The sequence below is a fragment of the Anas acuta genome, chromosome 15 (assembly GCF_963932015.1).
Source record: "Anas acuta chromosome 15, bAnaAcu1.1, whole genome shotgun sequence".
Classification (NCBI taxonomy): domain Eukaryota; kingdom Metazoa; phylum Chordata; class Aves; order Anseriformes; family Anatidae; genus Anas; species Anas acuta.
Window position 1 is genome coordinate 1,666,976 of NC_088993.1, and position 19,620 is coordinate 1,686,595.

General features: G+C 37.8%; 1 protein-coding gene across 8 annotated transcripts in view; it reads right to left on the bottom strand.

The window, feature by feature from the left end:
• Positions 1-19,620, bottom strand: part of CLEC16A (C-type lectin domain containing 16A) — an 84,110-nt gene that overhangs the window by 43,747 nt on the left and 20,743 nt on the right. For all 8 annotated transcript variants that reach the window (XM_068699521.1, XM_068699523.1, XM_068699518.1 and 5 more), the window contains 9 exons: positions 19,107-19,335; positions 17,600-17,729; positions 15,010-15,110; positions 11,198-11,320; positions 9,442-9,551; positions 8,933-8,977; positions 7,684-7,734; positions 3,472-3,600; positions 211-331 (listed from right to left, as the gene is read on the bottom strand). In XM_068699521.1, the coding sequence (XP_068555622.1) occupies positions 211-331; positions 3,472-3,600; positions 7,684-7,734; positions 8,933-8,977; positions 9,442-9,551; positions 11,198-11,320; positions 15,010-15,110; positions 17,600-17,729; positions 19,107-19,335 (1,039 nt within the window). The remainder of the gene's footprint in view (positions 1-210; positions 332-3,471; positions 3,601-7,683; positions 7,735-8,932; positions 8,978-9,441; positions 9,552-11,197; positions 11,321-15,009; positions 15,111-17,599; positions 17,730-19,106; positions 19,336-19,620) is intronic.

A 19,620-nucleotide genomic window follows, 5' to 3' on the forward strand; every position in this document is an offset into this window, starting at 1 on the left:
TAAAAACAAAACAAAGCAAAAATAAAACTACAAAAAGTGTTCCAAAACCAGCAGAAGACAAACATAATGCAATCATCCTTCGTAATCAATTACATAACCAAGATTAACGATTGATGGTTTTTAACTTAGTGCAAAAAAAAAAAAAAAAAAAAAAAAAGCCAGCAGTTTTTCTATGCCATAGAATATTTGGGAAACTGGGGGACAACTTACTCAGGTCAAGAACATCATCTGTCTTTATCAGATCTTCCTCCCTTGTCAGTGGTAACTGCGTTTCTGGCTCATCTCGCAAGTGCAGTGATAATGAACGGAGCATAAAGAAAACTCTAATTGCCTTGAGAAATTAAAAAAAAAAAAAGGATAATAAAGCATTACTGCACTCAGTAGTACATATTTTAGCACAATCTTACAAAAATACTCACTTTTACAACCCTTAAACTTGTCATGCAGTATGTCTTTTTAAATGAAGAAAACGACATAATTTAAAAGTTTGCTAAAGATACAGAGAAGTTGAAGCACTTTATTTTCACTAAAGTAGAAGCAGCCAACCTTTTATCCCACTGGCACACTTAAACACACAGTGACTGACAGGCAAATGCTTACAAGAGACATTTAAGTGAAGACTAAAAAAATGTCTTTTTAAATTGGTGTTTTGAGACTGATTTTATTTACGTGACCTGTATTCTACAGACAACTAAATCAACCTTCACAGACTCTCACGTTTTGAATTTAAAACAGTAGAATAACTAGAAGTAGTAAGAAAAGTTACTGTGTCTACAAATTTGAGAGGAAATAGTGGAGATTCACTAGTTTTAATTTTGCTGTGTTCATCAACACTAACCACATCTAAGAGAACATTCTCAGAGACCTTCACTTATGCTCCCAAAAGGTCTACAACAGAGCAAAGCATACTGAAAGCTGTACCTAAGGACTTTCAACAGCTGCTCTGTGAAACTGATATTCTTGTTTTGATTCAGAAATTAATGACATAAGGTATTTAAAAGATCAGATAAGGTGGCAAAGAACATTATTAGTCACATTTATTAGTCACCACTTTATTAGCCACATTCTGAAATGCACCATTTATAACCTATTCTGCTACAAGAACTGCATTTTCAGTATAGCAAATGAAAAATCCCTTTTTAATTCTACAAGGGTTTGGTGGCATCATTTTCATTTTTTAAAAATCAGCTTCCTACATAGGAATCCCGTGGCATAGTGTGTTTGTTTTTAATTCAAACGGAAGTCGTCACTTTCTTTCCCTCAACCCTCTTTCCTTCCTACAGTGTTAATTTTCCTTGCATGCATTCCTTGTAAAACTATTATCACTCATCTCAAAATATATTTACTGCAGAATACAAGAGCAGGAAATTAGCCTTTGCAAGAAAAAACAAGAATTCAAGAACGTCAGATGAAAAGGTAACTACACTGTGACTCCCACAACACTGATAGCCCTCAGTTTGCTAACAATATCAATATAAACCAGGAAGCACGAGATCCGTGACTTACTGTAACACCTTATTAGATCTCAATGTAGCAGCAGAGCAGTCCCATGGACTACAACTTTTTTTTAACCAACATCTGCTTTCTGGATCAAGTAGAAACAACTATAAAAGGCTATCTACTTTAAAGAACTACATGTATTAAGGTATACTTTGTGTCAATTCCTTCATTTAAACATGCATACCATATGCAAAGAAAGCACCAGTGCACAGACAGACCTACCAATATTTCATTACATTCCCATGAAATAGCATCCTCAGATGCTATTGTTAAAAGCCTTTCTCAAAAGTCTTTGCTTGCTATGTACTCCAAGATGCAGAGCTCAAGACCCATACTGTTCATTACTTCCCAAATAGGTATGTAAATGCATTTGCATTGTTCCAGGTGGCTGGTGACTGTCTAGATAACAGTACTATCTATAGGACTATAGAAGTCAGAAGCAAGAAATGCAGCTAATTATTTGTAACTGGAATATCAACAATTCAAAAAGAGTATCTCTATTTGGGAAGAATGCTTCGTCAGGCAACAGTAGCTGATTTCAGAAACTGTTCAGATACAGATTATTCAGAAATTCAGATTATGAATTTCTGGTAATTTTAATGTTTTAAGTCTAAAGGGCTAACTGGTTGGATTTTGACAATTCTTGAGAGAAATCTGATTTCTGAGAGTTCCTCCTAAAAATGTTAAAAGGAAAAAGTCACTTAAAGGAACTTTCTATTGTAAAAGAAGTGAAAATTAAAAAAGATCTGATCTCTAAACCAAGAGCTTGTGATATAATCAAAGAACGAAACTTCTTCACTTGCTTGTAATCGTAAAGCTTTACGATTTTAATTTTAATTTTTTAGTATCATTCCACAGGACACTCAGAATCGAGCCACTATTCATTTGAAACTGCCAGCAAAACTTCCAGCAGCCTAAGCGTAAGCAGGAATGTCACAAGATGCGCCAGAAGTTCAGAATATTGTCACTGCAATTCAGCCTAGGAGAGGCTAAGCAAAGCTTAGCCAGAAGAAAGTAACTGTGGCATCGGAATTCTAAGAAATTTTAGAAGTTCTAGAGCAATGTGATCAGGGGAAGGAGTACTGACAAGAAAAGAACACACTCTAGGAGTTTCTGCTGATTAAAAAGACATTTCCATCTCTAAATTATAAGGATATTTGTATTTCTTTCCAAATTTCCTGTAATTGAAGCATTTATTTCTTAATACATAAAAATACAGAGCAGTTTCCATCAGAAAGTGTTTCTAGATACCATTCTGTTTAATGCCTCAGAGAAGTTATTCTAGGAAGCATTTTTACTTTCTAAGAACAATACAAAGAACAACAACAAAAAAAAGAAGGAAATTCACTATACTTTATCAAAAAGTTGCTGTGATAATAATAGTTGTACAGGTCAAGAACTGATTATCCCAAGAAAGTAAATACCAACATGTCTATTCATGTCAGTATCACCTCTAAAAATTGTCAGTCAAAAAAGGATTTTACTATCTCACTCAAAATTTCTATCCTGAATTGCTCTGGAAGATGAACACTCCTGAATAGAATTATGTTTTGCTATGTCAGGAAACACAAACAATATGAAGCAAACCAACCTTCCTGGGGAGATTCTACTATAGGAATATAATCAAAGACTGAGATACCAGATAATGAAAGAAAACGGACAATGTATTAAAGCATGACATCAGAAGTCTTTTATGTACATTTCTTCACTGAAAAAAAAAAAAAAACAACCAAAAATGAAAATCACAGCAGAAGAACATACTGAAGTACCTAGAAGCAAGAAAATAGAGATTTCTCCACTGGGACAGGTATTTATTATATGTTCTACAGGGATCTGTCATTAAGTTTTTATGATTTAATGGATGAAGCTTCCAACCAAGCAGCTTTCAAGGAAAAACGTTTTTATTTGTAGAATTCTTCAAATCTTTTGGCATTACACTGTCATTAATGAAAGAAAAAAAGCCTTACTTACTCTTCGTGTTCTTTCCACATCTCCACAAGGCAATCTTTTCACAAAATCAATACCAGTCAATGGTGTCCCCGTTGGAGGCAACAAAATGGAGGCATCCATCATCAAGTACTCTACATTCATGGGTTTAATCTATAAAAATATTTTATCATTGATTATTATACAGAACAATGAAAGTTTACATCTTTACTTTTAAATACAACCCATGACTGCATACACTGAGAGGAAGGAGTCTGAGTTGTGAGAATTTGACACCATCCACATTATTTTAAGCTTTTTACATGCAATTTCTATATTTGCTCATTGTTCCCTAACACTTTTAAAGTTTCCATATTGAAAAACCACAGGAAAAAAACCTGAAAGATTAGAATAGAAAAGCCATTGCATGAGTACTAAAAAGCAAAGTCTGTCACGTTTGATTTCAAGCTTTGACTCAAATTCATAACTTCAATCACAAGAAAAAAAGTTTCTTGTATCTTCTTCTCCCCGGACAGAAAAAAATCTCTAGTCTCCAACAATGCAGTAGCTTGCAGACTAGGCAACTCCTTATGTCGTGTTACTAACAGTCTCTCCCTTACATGATTGCTTATTTGCTTGATTAAATTATGTGTGAAACTTCCTTCTGTAATTTTGGACAATTTCATCTGAGGTCTATTACACACAAGAGACATGAGGTTTTTGCCAGAAAATCAGCTGGAATGACTAAAATAAACATAAAACCCCTTCCCATAGTTTGTACAATATTCTGTGCAGAAGTGCAGTCACACAGGCATTCTAAAACAGCCAACAGTAACTGGAAGCATTCCTGATCACTTTGCCATGGTCACATAGGAAGGCCAAAGCTCATCTGCAGCTCAATCTGGCTACTGCCGTTAAAGATAACAAAAAACGTTTTTATAAATACATCAACACAAAAAGGAGGACTAAGGAGAATCTCCATCCTTTACTGGATGCGGAGGGAAACTTAGTTACAAGAGATGAGGAAAAGGCGGAGGTGCTTAATGCCTTCTTTGCCTCAGTCTTTAGTGGCAATACCGGTTGTTCTCTGGATACCCAGTACCCTGAGCTGGTGCAAGGGGATGGGGAGCAGGATGTGGCCCTCACTATCCACGAAGAACTGTTTGGTGACCTGCTACAGCACTTGGATGTGCACAAATCGATGGGGCCGGATGGGATCCACCCAAGGGTACTGAGAGAACTGGCAGAGGAGCTGGCTAAGCCCCTATCCATCATTTATCAACAGTCCTGGCTATCGGGTGAGGTCCCAGTTGACTGGCGGCTAGCAAACGTGACGCCCATCTACAAGAAGGGCCGGAGGGCAGACCTGGGAAACCACAGGCCTGTCAGTTTGACCTCAGTACCAGGGAAGCTCATGGAGCAGATCCTCTTGAGAGTCATCATGCAGCACTTGCAGGGCAAGTAGGCGATCAGGCCCAGTCAGCATGGGTTTATGAAAGGCAGGTCCTGCTTGGCAAACCTGATCTCCTTCTATGACAAAATGACAAAATGACGCGCTGGGTGGATGAGGGAAAGGCTGTGGATGTGGTCTACCTTGACTTCAGCAAGGCTTTTGACACCGTCTCCCACAGCATTCTCCTCAAGAAACTGGCTGCTCTTGACTTGGACTGGCACATGCTTCGTTGGGTTAGAAACTGGCTGGATAGCCGGGCCCAAAGAGTCGTGGTAAATGGAGTCAAGTCCAGTTGGAGGCCAGTCACTAGTGGCGTCCCCCAGGGCTCGGTGCTGGGGCTGGTCCTCTTTAATATCTTCATCAATGATCTGGACGAGGGCATTGAGTGCACCCTCAGTAAGTTTGCAGATGACACCAAGCTAGGTGTGTGTGTCGATCTGCTTGAGGGTAGAAAAGCTCTGCAGGAGGATCTGGATAGGCTGCACCGATGGGCTGAAGTCAACTGCATGAAGTTCAACAAGGCCAAGTGCCGGGTCCTGCACCTGGGGCGCAATAACCCCAAGCAGAGCTACAGGCTGGGAGATGAGTGGTTGGAGAGCTGCCAGGCAGAGAAGGACCTGGGAGTGATGGTTGATAGTCGGCTGAATATGAGCCAGCAGTGTGCTCATATTCATATTCATATGGCCAAGAAGGCCAACGGCATCCTGGCTTGTATCAGAAACAGTGTGACCAGCAGGGCTAGGGAGGTGATCGTCCCCCTGTACTCGGCTCTGGTGAGGCCGCACCTCGAGTACTGTGTTCAGTTTTGGGCCCCTCGCTACAAGAAGGACATCGAGGTGCTTGAGCGGGTCCAGAGAAGGGCGATGAAGCTGGTGAGGGGTCTGGAGAACAAGTCTTATGAGGAGCGGCTGAGGGAGCTGGGATTGTTCAGCCTGGAGAAAAGGAGGCTCAGGGGTGACCTTATTGCTCTCTATAGATACCTTAAAGGAGGCTGTAGCGAGGTGGGAGTTGGCCTGTTCTCCCATGTGCCTGGTGACAGGACGAGGGGGAATGGGCTTAAGTTGCGTGAGGGGAGTTTTAGGTTAGATGTTAGGAAGAACTACTTTACCAAAAGGGTTGTTAGACACTGGAACAGGCTGCCCAGGGAGGTGGTGGAGTCACCATCCCTGGAAGTCTTTAAAAGACGTTTAGATGTAGAGCTTAGGGATATGGTTTAGTGGGGACTGTTAGCGTTAGGTCAGAGGTTGGACTCGATGATCTTGAGGTCTCTTCCAACCTAGAAATTCTGTGATTCTGTGTGATTGATACCATGAAAGAAGTAGACTAAAATAAAATCCACAATTTTTACATCAGTCTTGAACTGCTGCTCTACAAAAAATACAAGCTCAAAAATGGTCTCTAGGCAATCATTCTAACCTCAGAACCATCATTTTCAGAGTCAAAAATGCTGGATTAAACAAAATAAATTAATTTGGAGAAAAATACAGAAATCTAAATAGATGACAAATGAGAACACAAAAGTGAAATTTCTATTTATAATGCCATTCTTATGACTGCATACATTGTTTTAAACAGCATTTTACTTCATAAAGATGAAGAATGTGGGTAAAAAAGTCATTGAAAACCAAAATACAAATATAATAAAAAATATAATATTTAAAAAAAATAAAATACTGTGTTCAGCTTACTTGCTCCTGTAAACTGTCATCTACAGTTGTTACTGAAGGCACTTTTTTTTCAGATAGATCAAGTACACTTCTGCTTTATAGAAGCTCCACACCATGTTATTTACATACCTCATCTAGTAAGACTACTTCAGCGTTAATTTATCACTTTAATTAGCACAGCACATTCTTTGCTAGCTAGACAAATAAATATGCTTTTAAGGAAAACAGAGTTAAACTTCCAAGGTGAAGCTCCATCTTTTAGAATAAATGAAAAAAAATCTGCAGTCTCAGAAATAGAAACACACACACAACAGAACCACCTACAAGCATATTGAACTTGTGACATGAAAACAGTGAAAATTGTGGTGGCAGTTTTCACACTAGAAGCACGTCAGTACTTAACTACTAAAGAATTAGATATTGATTAAACAGTTTTATTACTTGAGTTTGTAAGATACTGCCAGGTGCTTCCCATATTAAATGTTTTTTTGCAATACGCAAACTGTAGATTGATCTTTTTCAAAAAAGAAAAGATGCTAATACAACCCCTGCACAACAGCTAGAAAAAAGGATGCCTGCACCTGATAATCTGATTTTTACCCAAACACTAACCTAACAATTTAAACAGTCAATTATTTTTAAAAAGGATTTACAGATTAAGTATTAACTGAGATTAAGGCTAGCAATCTGTTAAAAATTCCTTGACAGTGCCCCACAAGCTGTGCTGTGGTGCTGGCAGTATATCTCCTTGATGGGACAAAGGCTCCCAGTTCTCCACTAGTAACTAAGGCGGCACCACGCAAAACCAAAACCTTGTAAGGTTTCAAACAGACATAGGATGATTTTCATCACTTTAATAACTGGAAAAAAATGAATTAAATGTCTCAATCCCTAGATCAAGCAGATTTTGTATACTGGCTTTCAGAAATTATGAAATAAATAAGTTAAGGGGCTGTGGAATTTCATAAATGATTTATGGAGGTATAAAACAACCTCTCATAGAGGAAAAGACAATTTGCTATTCTACTCCTAGCATAAGGATATCAGTGTATTCCAGTAGTTTTCAGTGAGTACTTGCTCTTACTCCTGTGTTATTGGTTTGGAAGATTTCAGGGGGCTGAGAAGGGTGTCACTTACCGTCATACTCCGGTATTCATCTTCAAACATATCCAGGAAAATTTCTTCTCCCTTTCAATAAAAAATAAGAATAATAAAGGAACACGGACATATCATGAACCCATGAACACGGTTATGTAGCCATGTTTGCTCTTGTTTAAGTGTGCATTGGCTGTAGGTGGCAAGGTGTGGGCAGCAGGGGTGGCCTCTGTGAGGAGAGGCTGGGCTGTCCAGCGCTGGACACAGCCAGCACCACGCAGGCTTGAGAATCCCATCACACGGGGCAGCAGAGCCAGTGTCACTGGGGGCGCCTCTACAAAACAGATCTGGGCAAAATCCAGCCCAGGACAGAAGGTGGGAGATAGAAGAGCTGGGAACAAAAAAGTGAAGAAGTTGAGCTTGGGAAAAGAGGGAGACATAATAGAAGGTGTTGTTTTAATTTGTCTGTTTCACATTAACCAAATCTTTGTTAATTAGCAATTAATTAATTTTCCCCAAGTCAAATCTGTTTTGCCCATGGTGGTAATTGGCAAACAATCTCCCTGTCTTTACTTCCACCCACAAGACTGTTTTGTCAGCTTCTTATCTCCCTGCCATGTTGAAGAGGGGCAGTGCATGAGCAGCTGGGTGGGTGTCCAGCAGCAGGCTACGGTCAACACACCACGAATTACTTTTTTTTCCTAAGTTAAAAATAACCCTGCACCACCTTCTTCAGAAGAACTCAACAAAAATTGAAAGATATTTTAGGCACCTGAAACCCGTTACAGATTTACTGCTCCTTATGTAGAAGTTCATGTCTAGGGCTAAGTATTTTATTTCTCTCATTGTTTACAACATTAAAAAAAGCAAAAAGCTGCAGAGGTCTCAAATAAAAAAAAAGATTAATTAAAGTTTTAGGTCATCATTTAGACAAGACATAAACAAAAAGTAATGCCAAAATGAACCACCTTCCATAGTAACGTCAATAACAAAGTCCCAGAAACTTTCTAATAGTGTGGCTCTGTTCCATGAGCTATATAGCAGTTGCAACAAAAAGCACATCTACTTGTTTGACCTCCGTTTCAAACTCTATTGGACTTCTCGCATCGTTTTTGTGTACATCAGTGGGGTATAGAAAGGTAAGAAAAGAGAAGAATCCTCCAAACACCTTCTTCGCTATAATAAACATGTAGTTCCCATCTTTAAAAAGTGCCTTCAGCACTGACAATGGGCTACGGAATTTCTTTTAATTCTGCATGTAACAAATTTTATTAGCACTTCACGTATATACCTTATAGAAACGACGAAGGAGATGAACACTTTCTTCTCTTGCACCCTAAAAAAGAAAAAATAACTGTGTTTCAGGTAGTAAATATACTCTTTACTCAAAGTCATATTTGAAGAAAACACACCCCAAACTTTGTACAGAGAAAACTATCTGTTAATATTCCCATTTCATAGCCTTCAGCCCAGAATTTGATCTAGCACTGTTCTTGCACTTACATAAATACAGCTTAGCTGAGCTTGTTTGTTTCAAAAGTAATTCCCTTTACACTGCTGAGACATTGACATACAAGTTTCAGAAAAAAATGAAGCTAACTTTTCAAGTAGAGGTAATTATCAAGGAAACAGCAAAGCTGAGAATTGAATAGGGGGCTATTGATTCTTTACTTTCACAGCACAGAATCACCAATAGGAATATGTTAAAATTTCATATGTTTATTGCAATCTAAAACGAAATATTTGTGCAACTCAAAGACAAGTAATGTTGGAAGTGGTATCTGAAAGGAAAGTACTAACCTCAAGGCATGCAAGGTGAATGTCTTTTATGATGCTGCCATTTTTAGAAAACACAAGCTGCTTCAGCAACAGACAGCCAAGTTCTAAAGTTGCCAAACGGATTTTTCCATCTATGAAAAGAGAATTTCAATATACAAAACAGTAGCATCTGTCATACACACCCTCCCTGAGAAAATGGGTGCTTATGCTGATGTACAATGTAGATGGCTCTAAAAACAACCAGAGGAGTAATTGGTAAGAAATTTTAAAACAAAACCATGTGGCAATAAAGGTGAACAACATCAGAAAAGCCACTGAAATGAACATCTTAATTAACTGGAAGCACAGGTTGAATTACACTAAAATGAGGGAAGAATCATGGATGATTGGCATGGATAAAGCTACAAGATGAAATGAGGTTTTGTATACAGCATTCTAGTAAAGTATAACTTTTCCTAAAGTCCAAGGGATTTTGGCACAACCCACGCAACTGAGCCATGTTGGAGCAGTTCCGAAGAACTGCAGTCCCTGAGAAGGACCAGTGTACAATCAGTACAGGAAGGACTATATCCCTTGGGAGATCCCCACACTAGAGCAGGGGAAGAGTGAGGGTGAAGGAGCAGCAGAGACTGAACGCTATGGACTGATCATGAGCCCCATTCCCAGTCCCCCCTGTGCTGTTCATGGGGGAGGAAGCAGAAGAATCAGAAGTGAAGTAGAGCCTGGAAAAGAATGGGAGGAGATGGTATTTTTTTTTATTATTATTATTTTTTAGTTCTTACTGCTTTACTCTGTTATCTAGTAGCAATAAATTAATCTTCCCCAAGCCATGTCTGTTTTCCCCATGATGGTAATTAGTGAGTGATCTCACTGTCCTCATCTTGACCATATTTTTCTCCCCAGCTTGCCAGGTGAGAGAGTAGTTTGGTGGGCAATTATTTATATATACACCTTTTAATCTGTAACTAGCACATCAGAAGCTAATATTCTGTAGATCAGTCTTGTATGTCAAATAAGCATTAGATTTTATTCTGCAGACAATCAGAACTTGACTGTGAGTCAGTTTCAGGGGAAATCAGTTCCACTCATTTAAAGTTTTAGCAGAAGTGCAGGGGAGAGGAGCTGTGGCTTGAACAGAAGTTGTGTTTCTATGGAATAAGAAACTGAGCCTTCTACCCCTCATTTTACAAAGAAGTTGAAGTTAAGGAAAAAAAAAACAAAAACATTTTCTGCAAAACAATTCAGAACTGAAAATACAATCTGTGATTAAAAGAAGATCATGGGAAAATTTGCTAACACCTCCAGAAACAAATGACACCTATAAACAAAGGACATCAGTTATTTCTTCAATATATTTTTGAAGACTACTCTTTCACTGGAACTACTGTTACAAGCAAAGGTGCCATACATCGAGTTTTCAGGATGAAATCCTACATTAAGCTGCAATTACTAAACATCTCACCATTCCTTGCTCAATGTTTTGTTTATTCAAAAAAAGCAGAAAGTGGGAAAATTAAAGCAGACCCTTGTGCAGTTCTGAGCATAAAAACAACTATTCAGGTTACTCAGCAACTGAGGAAAAAGTTGTTTGTTTTTCACAGCTCTTATTTACTTATTGTTCAACAAAGAGCATGTTAAACAGATTTCCTCCTCATACACAGGCAGCTAAGTAGCTGCTTTTTATTTAATTCTTTTTTTTTTTTTTTTTTTTTTTTTTTTTTTTTTTTACATCTGAAAACATTTCAGCTTGTTAAAAAAAATATTGTAAATGTGATACCTGCTTGTGCAGCATAATTCATTATCCTGATGAGCCCTTCTGCAAGTACATGATTATACGAATTTCTCTCTCCAGCATGCTGAGCGGGAAGTTGAATTCTCTCCAACTTGACTGGGTCAATTCCTTTTGTAGGGAAGGGAGGTAAGTTAGAAAACAGGACTATACCTCAAGGTAAGTATTTAATAAACTGCAACAGTTTTCTTGGAATAGTGTAATTAGTGATACAATGAAACTCAAAACCAACTTGCGTAGTTATCACAAAGAAAAGGAAGAACAAAGACTAAACACATTTGTGGACTACTGAACTAAGAGCCTTAGAAAGAGCCTAATGGGTGAAGATGCTCCAATCCCAAAATGGTTAGTGACATCCAAACTCATCCTTCCTCAAACTATTCCTGTTTAGAAGAAAAAAAGCAAACAAGGTTATTTCTCAGAATACACTGATTACTGATAAGACCTTGTAAAGTAAAAGATAGTCATGGATTCTTGAGAAACTCCTTGTTCTTGTTTTAAGGAATGGTAATAAAAAAACATATAAAACAGAAGATGACTTGATTGCGGTTTATAGTTTCTTCTAACCCTGAACTCTTAGTTTACACTAGGTCATCTGTCACTGATACTGAAAAAAGAGAGGGAAAGCGAAAGCATTTAAGGAATGAGGGCAATCAGCAGAATGTTAGTGATCAAAAAATCTAACACTACAGTTTTCCTTCTGAAAAGTAAAGATCCTTTTAAATAACATTTCTTACAGATTATCTATAAGCAAACTAAGCTCTCACAGAGGGATGTCATCATTGCACAGCAGAAACACATTAAGGAGACTAAGATGACATGATGGAAGGATGAAGCAGGACCGAGCAATTCCTCAACAAATTGGCCAAACTGAAATCACAGTGAAAAAAATCAGTGTTCTACCAGCATCTTTCATTTGGTTGTCTGCCTGCCAGGGATGCAGAATTCTGCATTCCTGAAATACAGCACATGCTCTAGCAGCATATATGTAGGGCTCCATTTGGGATAAAAATAACTCTCAGATGCAATTTGCAAAGAATCTACTTAGCTATATATGCATTCCTTTTGGGATTCTTTCTTCCTGTTCATGTGGGTATTTCTTGCTGGTGAGAAACATGCACATATTCATTAAACCCATTCAACAACACGGACCAAAATATAGATTCAGTGTCAAACTGGAAACACCCCAGCCAAAAGCTACAGAAGGGTCTCTACATTTAGTGACAGAGACTGAGAAGGCTGCTCCTTTAGAAGCAAGGCCTGAAAGCAGAGTTTTCATTGAGCTAGGACAATTCTTTGTTTTTTGGGTTTTTTTTGAACATGTTCTCGGATAGTCTTCACAGAGTACCAGAATGAGAAGACTGGGGGGTGGGTGCGATGGGATGGTGGTCAAGTTCAAAGTGACCAACAAGAGAATCAGAAACATATCTGAAACAGCCAGGATACTGAAAATCTGCAAGTCACTGTCCTTTGATGTAGAGACGACAGCCCTGTGTTACGTTCAGTCACCAGAAGTCATCCCAACTTTCTAGTTCATCAACAGTTTGAGCTGATTCAAGTGCTCACTAGAGCATTTATTGCCTGTCAGACAGACAGTGAATATCTAGACAGATCCTAGATAGGCGACTCCTAGAGATTTATTATTTCGTGAAACTGAGGAAACAATTCTGTCACTCCGTTTCTGGAGAGAAACCTTCAAGCCTCTTTATATAGAAAATGATCCCTGGCCCCTATCTTGGGAAAGACTGCAGGCAGACATATTCTTGCTTTCTGCTGAATTCAGATATAAACATTGGCTGTAGCTCAATCCGGAGGCATCTTCAAAGACTGACACTGAATCTGGTTTAGAAATCTCTGAATTCTGGTTTAGATCTGCAAAAGTTCCTGAGCTTGTCAAGAACAAAATTGAGCTCTTGCACCAAACAAACACTAGAAATCAACAACTTATAAAACCTCCTCCTCTTCAAGATGCAGAGACACTGATAATGTAGCCCTCACATCTATTACATGGCACAAGAGAAATCAGTCAGTGGAAGACAGTGAAGACCAAAACTGGATGTTATTATCTGCCTAGCACCTAAGATCTAAGTGCAAGGATGGGATGAGGGGAAATAACTTCCAAAGAGCAACAGAGTAATGTAAATTGTTGACAAGGAAAACCAGTGAGTATAGCCTAAGGAATTTTTCACTTAGAGACAGTTGATGTGACTACCAAAGATCGAAGTGTAGATTTCAACTCCTTAAATATATAAGAGGTATTTGCAGTTTCAGGGCTGGAAACTCTTAGCCTTTAAAAGGTAGGTATTTCACTGCCTGTTGTATTTCTCTTGGTAACCCTGGAAATTTAGTGAAAAATAAGCAGCATAAGAGATTGCTGAAACTAGGCAGCAACATGCAGCATTTACTGCATTCCTCACTGTTTACAGCAACACTATAGATGTAAGCAAATAATCTTTGAAATGATAGATTTATTTTTCCTGGGAACAGGATATTGAAGACTGAGTTTAATTACGCTGAAAGCAAATACAGTGGCCTGAAGGATCTGTTATTTTATAGTCTGAAATAGAATAATTCTCAAGAAATGTAACCCTGGAATATAGCCTTACTCCCTTATGACACAAAGATTTCTGGGGACACTCTGAAGCTACACAGTTATAACTACTGATTTTGACTAATCACAATTTCAGCTACAGAATCACAACAAAAGAGAATCCATCTTTGAAATGGGGATTTTCTAGCACAGTGATACTCAAAAGTCCCTCAGGGGCAGAACACATTTTCCTAAGAAAGTGTACTGGTTGCAGGATTAGTTTGTTGGTGGGCAGGGAATCAGAGAGGTGCAAGTCAGTGGGCTAGACCATGGCAAGACTGTTGTTGCTAGACCATGTACAAGACTGTTGTATCATCTTTGGTGATTATTAGTTGCATTACCAGCTTCTGCCATAAGAGTCTGTCAAAACCCTGAAATTATCCCTGAATTGCAAATAATTTCATAAAGTTATTCCTTCATTACCAGAGAAAAACAAAGCCATCAAGAGGCTGAAGGAGAATAGGAAGGATTCAGCTTAGCTATTTACACCATGAGTTCTCCTTCCTAACCCTTATCTCCACTCTAGTTGACCTTGAGAGGTGCCTTGAAATGAGAAAAAATATCCGTCCTAGAAGCTTGCTATCAAACCTGATCACAGAATTTCACAGAATCACAGAATTTCTAGGTTGGAAGAGACCTCAAGATCATCAAGTCCAACCTCTGACCTAATGCTAACAGTCCCCACTAAACCATATCCCTAAGCTCTACATCTAAACATCTTTTAAAGACTTCCAGGGATGGTGACTCCACCACTTCCCTGGGCAGCCTGTTCCAATGCCTAACAACCCTTTCAGTAAAGAAGTTCTTCCTAACATCTAACCTAAAACTCCCCTGGCGCAACTTTAGCCAGTACATATAGCAATCATATTATATGTAAAGTGGGGAAGAATGCTACCCAACATACATTCAGATTGAACACAGAGAGCTTTATCAGAATTTAAAAGATCTAAAGTGAAATATATTTCTATGCCAATTTCAAGAAACCAACAAAGAAGAGATATTTGATGTTCACAAAGCTTTCTACCAAAACCTTCCTAAAAAGGAGATCCTTAGCAGCTGTTTTTTACTTACAGCATACTTATCCCTCCACCATATCATGTAAAGAATTTCTCACTGTTTAAGACTTGCATAAACAAACTACAAGCAGATTGTACATGTCTAAAACCACACATCTCATTTACTTTTCTCTGGAAGAAGAAACATTGCTTACCTTTATTGTGTGACATTGCATACAGAAGACAGAGCACAAACAGGGCATAGTAATCGTCTTCAGCACAGTCCAGTGCATTATAGACCATATCAAGAAAAGGCCTGCAGAAAGGAAAAATGTTGAAGTGGTCAAGAAAAATCATTTACAGAAAAATCAGTAACTATCATTAGCTACATGTGGAACAAGAAAGAGAATCTACAGCAATGCACATTTTCAGACATTAGAAAAAAGTTAACCTGCTCGAGAGTACTCAGATCAGGGCCATGTCTTGTATTACATTCTGACATTACTTCAAATGTTTTAACAGGAATTGTTTCATAGTACTTTCCCAAGAGCTACTTGTTCATACATTTACTGGGTTTGTTTGTAGCACTTTTATGTATGCATGTAGAAGCATTGTACAGATTAAGTGTATATACACATAATTAGCTTCAAAGAGCTATCACTGTTGCATAAAAAATAACTGACTGAAAATCCACGTACTAAACAAGAGTTGAAAAGTTTTTATGATCACTATAGCAAGTAAGCAGTTTTCACAAACGGTTTGGAGGAAGATACATGTAAGTTATTCTAAAGCAGTGTACTGGGTCTGGCTGGAAAACTTTCCCTGCAGCAGCCCATACAGTGCTGTGCTCTGCACTTGTAGCTAGAACAGCAGTGGTATCACACCAGTGTTGTGTCTGCTGCTGAGCAGTGCTGGCACAGCATCAGGACTCTCTCTAACCGTCCTAGGGGGTGGGCAAAAAAGTGAGAAAGGAACATCACAAGGGCAGCTGACTTAGACCAACCAAAGGGATATTCCATACCATATGATGTCACACTCAGCAATAAAAGGTGGAAACAAGAAGAAGAGGGGACGGGTGGGCTCTCGCTACGAAAACGTCTGTCCTCCCGAACACCAGCTACATGCGTTGAGGCCCTGCTTCAAGGACGTGGTCAAGCATCACTCATTTATGGGAAGTAGAGAGTAATTTCTTTCCTCTGCACTTCCATATAGCCTTTATTTGTTTTGTTTGTTTGTTTTCCTCCCTTTTTTCCCTTTCCCCCCCTCTTTTCCCCTTTCACTTTTTTTTTCCCTTTAGTTAAATCGTTTAGTTAATAATAATCTTTCCTTTATTATTATTATTATTTCCCTTTAATTAAATTATCCTTATCTGAACTCATGAGTTGTTCTTTACTTTACTTCTTCCCCTTCTCATCTAAGGAGGGGGAGTGAGAAAGCAGTTGTGATGTTTAGCTGCCTAGCATGGTAAAACCACCACAAGCAGTCAAAAACTTTATAATGAATAAGGTATAGGAAAGAAAAAATGAAGAAGGAAAGAACATTTGAATGTAAAAATGAAAGCTTTGGGTTGCAGATGAGTTTTGTTTTCTTGGGTTGCAGATGAGTTTTGTTTTCTTGGGTTTAAGCACGAGTGATCTGTGACAAACTCAGGAAGCTACAAACAGTGGTGAGGTCATCCTTCACCTGTATCCTTAACAGGTAAGAAAAATCAATTTAATCCAGAAGATGTTTGGGTAGATCAAATATGGCCGAGATTCAGCTGGTATTAACCCAACCTTAACTGCAAGGCAACTTGGTTTCTTGTCTTAAACTGGCTTGCATCCAGCCAGCTCACGTAAAGAGCACAAGTAGAAATTAAATTCTTTGATGCGCTTTCACAGGATAAGTGGACAAAAAAAATGAGGAAAGCCTCAGAGTCAGCAGAAGATGGAAAACAGAATTCCCACCTGTTGATTAAAGTGATAAAGGAATAAAATCCTTATGCTACTTAACTCAACAATAACATTCAAAGCCATAAAACAAATATATTTTCCCCATCTCTAGATTCAGCAGACAAGAAGCAAAAGGTCAGAAGAGCTATCAAAGATCAGCACACAACATACTTCCATATCTATTTCAGACTCGTGTTACCTTCATGGTCACACTTTATGACTTCATCTGAGTGGCTTATGTAATGATGTACTTAGCACTTCCTTTCAGTTCAATACACATTTGTGTTCTCATTTACTAAAACAAAGCTATCACAAGAATAACACACTGTTCCTCTGCACTTTTCATGACATCACATCCATGTGTTTGTGCATTTCTGAAGCTGTATTTCATGCATCCTCTATAATACACTCAATTGCCACTAAATTTTTATTCCTCTTTGCCCGAGTTTCACTTTGCTGTTCATATCTTAGACAATTTTCCCATATGATGGTCCTATTGTAGATCTCATGAAAGGAGAATCTAGCTATTTGAGTAAAAGCAACGTAAATAATTAGTCATGTTGAAAATGAACATTCTGAATAACAACCAAGAGTGACTGCAGTCTTAAAAGCACTTCTTAAACAACCCTTACAAGTCTCATGACATCCTGAAACGGGGTGCTTTAAACATAGTGAAGAGTTCAGACTCAAGGTTGAAAGAAGAAGGGTCAAAATATCAAGGTTCAAGATTATTAAAACACTTAAATACTAGGTAACTTGTCAGACCAACAACTGCTAATAATCAAGCTAAAAGTTGACCTATGACGTTAAACTGATATCATTTTAATTTTAGCAAAACCAATACTTTAGGAGTCAAAAGCTACAGTTTTTATACCTGTTCCAGTTTGTTATGTCACTCCCAGAGGCAGCTGCACTCTTTTCTTCATCTGTTGTATTCTGTTCTGTCACAGCAGAGATAGACAATTCTGACAGTTTACATCTCTCCATGATTACCATCTCTATTTCTGAAAAACAAGAATTAGTATTTTCAAACTTTTTTTTTTTTTTTTTTTTTTTACAAACTCTTTCATATTTCCCACTTCTCATGTGAAGTCACTGATGCAACTATACAAGATGTATAACCACAACCTCAGAAGGGTTAATCAATAATTGGATGTAGGCAAATCTTCCCAATAGAAAAAAAGCTTTATTGTATTTCAAGAAACTTAACACTATAAAGTTACACATATACATATGAAAGAAAACATTAAAAATGTGTCCAGTAAGTAAGTAACAGTAATCTCCTTCCCCTCTGAATCACAGGAAGAAAACACATAGAACATTTTTTGGAAAAAAAAAAAAAAAAATAAACAACTTTGTAAAAACACTGGTGAGTGTTAGCAGTGGGAAATTAAGCTTCAGAGAGGGTGTAAATGGATTTCTACATCCTAGCAAACAAGATACCTAGTCCTAAGTGATTCAGACCAATTGGTTTGAAGTAGAGATACTAGAACCAAATCTAGCATTTGCTTAAGAACTTGGACAAAGATTACTAGATAACACACCAGTTTACACAGTATATCACATCATACTTCCTTAAGACTACGGTGGACAACATATCATCAATTATTTGACATCATTTATGGAAAAAGAGGATCCTGGAAAGTCTTATCAGAGAGACTGATTACCTCAGGAAAATGCAACCATGTCTGGAGAAGGCTGTCAAAGCACAAAAGGTCTTGTTTTCTACTCCTTGCATGCAATTCTGCCACTGATTTCTCAATATATGCCTAAAGACTATTTTCTGATGTACAGCTGTCTAATAGTTACTAACTGCTAAAATACACAGTTATGATGTGGCACTCATCCTATAAAACCAGTTAAGGTTAGAGTTAGATCAAAAATCCTGAAAATGGAAAAATCTAAGGTAAAAGATGTTTTTAATTTTGAACTATTAAATATCTTCTAACATGTATTATTGCTTTTAGCATACTTGAACATTTATCACTGAAACATGCACAGAATACCATCTTACAGAGGTGAAGTGCCTACACCATTTGCCTTACTGCAGAAAAGTTAAGGAGTTGTGAAGTCTACTTATACATGTAAATGCTCCATAATCACATACAACACCAGGTGCATGCATTTGTGGTAAGAGCCAAAGCCAGAAGGAAGATACAAAGACATTTTAAGGTTTTTCAATCAGACTAGAAGTATATGTTCTGATAGAATCATTTAACCTGAGAAAAAAAAAAATGCAGCCAAAGAGACTAAAAAAAGAATATTCCCACGTTTACCTAGTGCAGTAAGAGAACAAGCCACGTAACAGATCAAAATTAGGTGCATACAGTAAATAAAAATATCCAAATACAAGTATCATTTTTGTTTGCTGGTATACTCACCTTCATTTTCACTGCTTGTTCTGATGCCCTTTGAACTTGCTTCTGTACCTTTGGTTTTATCAAAGTCATCGTGGGTATCATCAGATCCTCTCTCTTCTTCATCTTCTTCACCAACATTTTTATAGTTGGGCCTTTTCTGCACCCTCTTCTTCCCTTTCTGTTTGTTAATTTCAAGAGACCTCTCAAGCGTTTCTGTTGGTTTTATGAAACATCTGATACTTGACTTTGTCTGTAAATATTAAGAGTTTATACTGAGCTACAGCAAGACATTTTCAATTTTGGTTGATAAAGAAACTTTAGTTCACACAAAACAGGGGTTTTAGAGTGTAATTCAGCATCTCACTTAAATTTCAAATCACTTTCAAAATACAAGAAAGCAGACCTCAGATAAACTGTACTTTTACTGATGAGTTATCTCCAAAGCAACATATCCTAAAAATTTGTCAATAAGCATGTCATTTTGAAACAAGGAGATTCAGAATTATACGCTTTATCAATGCAAGGTTCTTCAAAC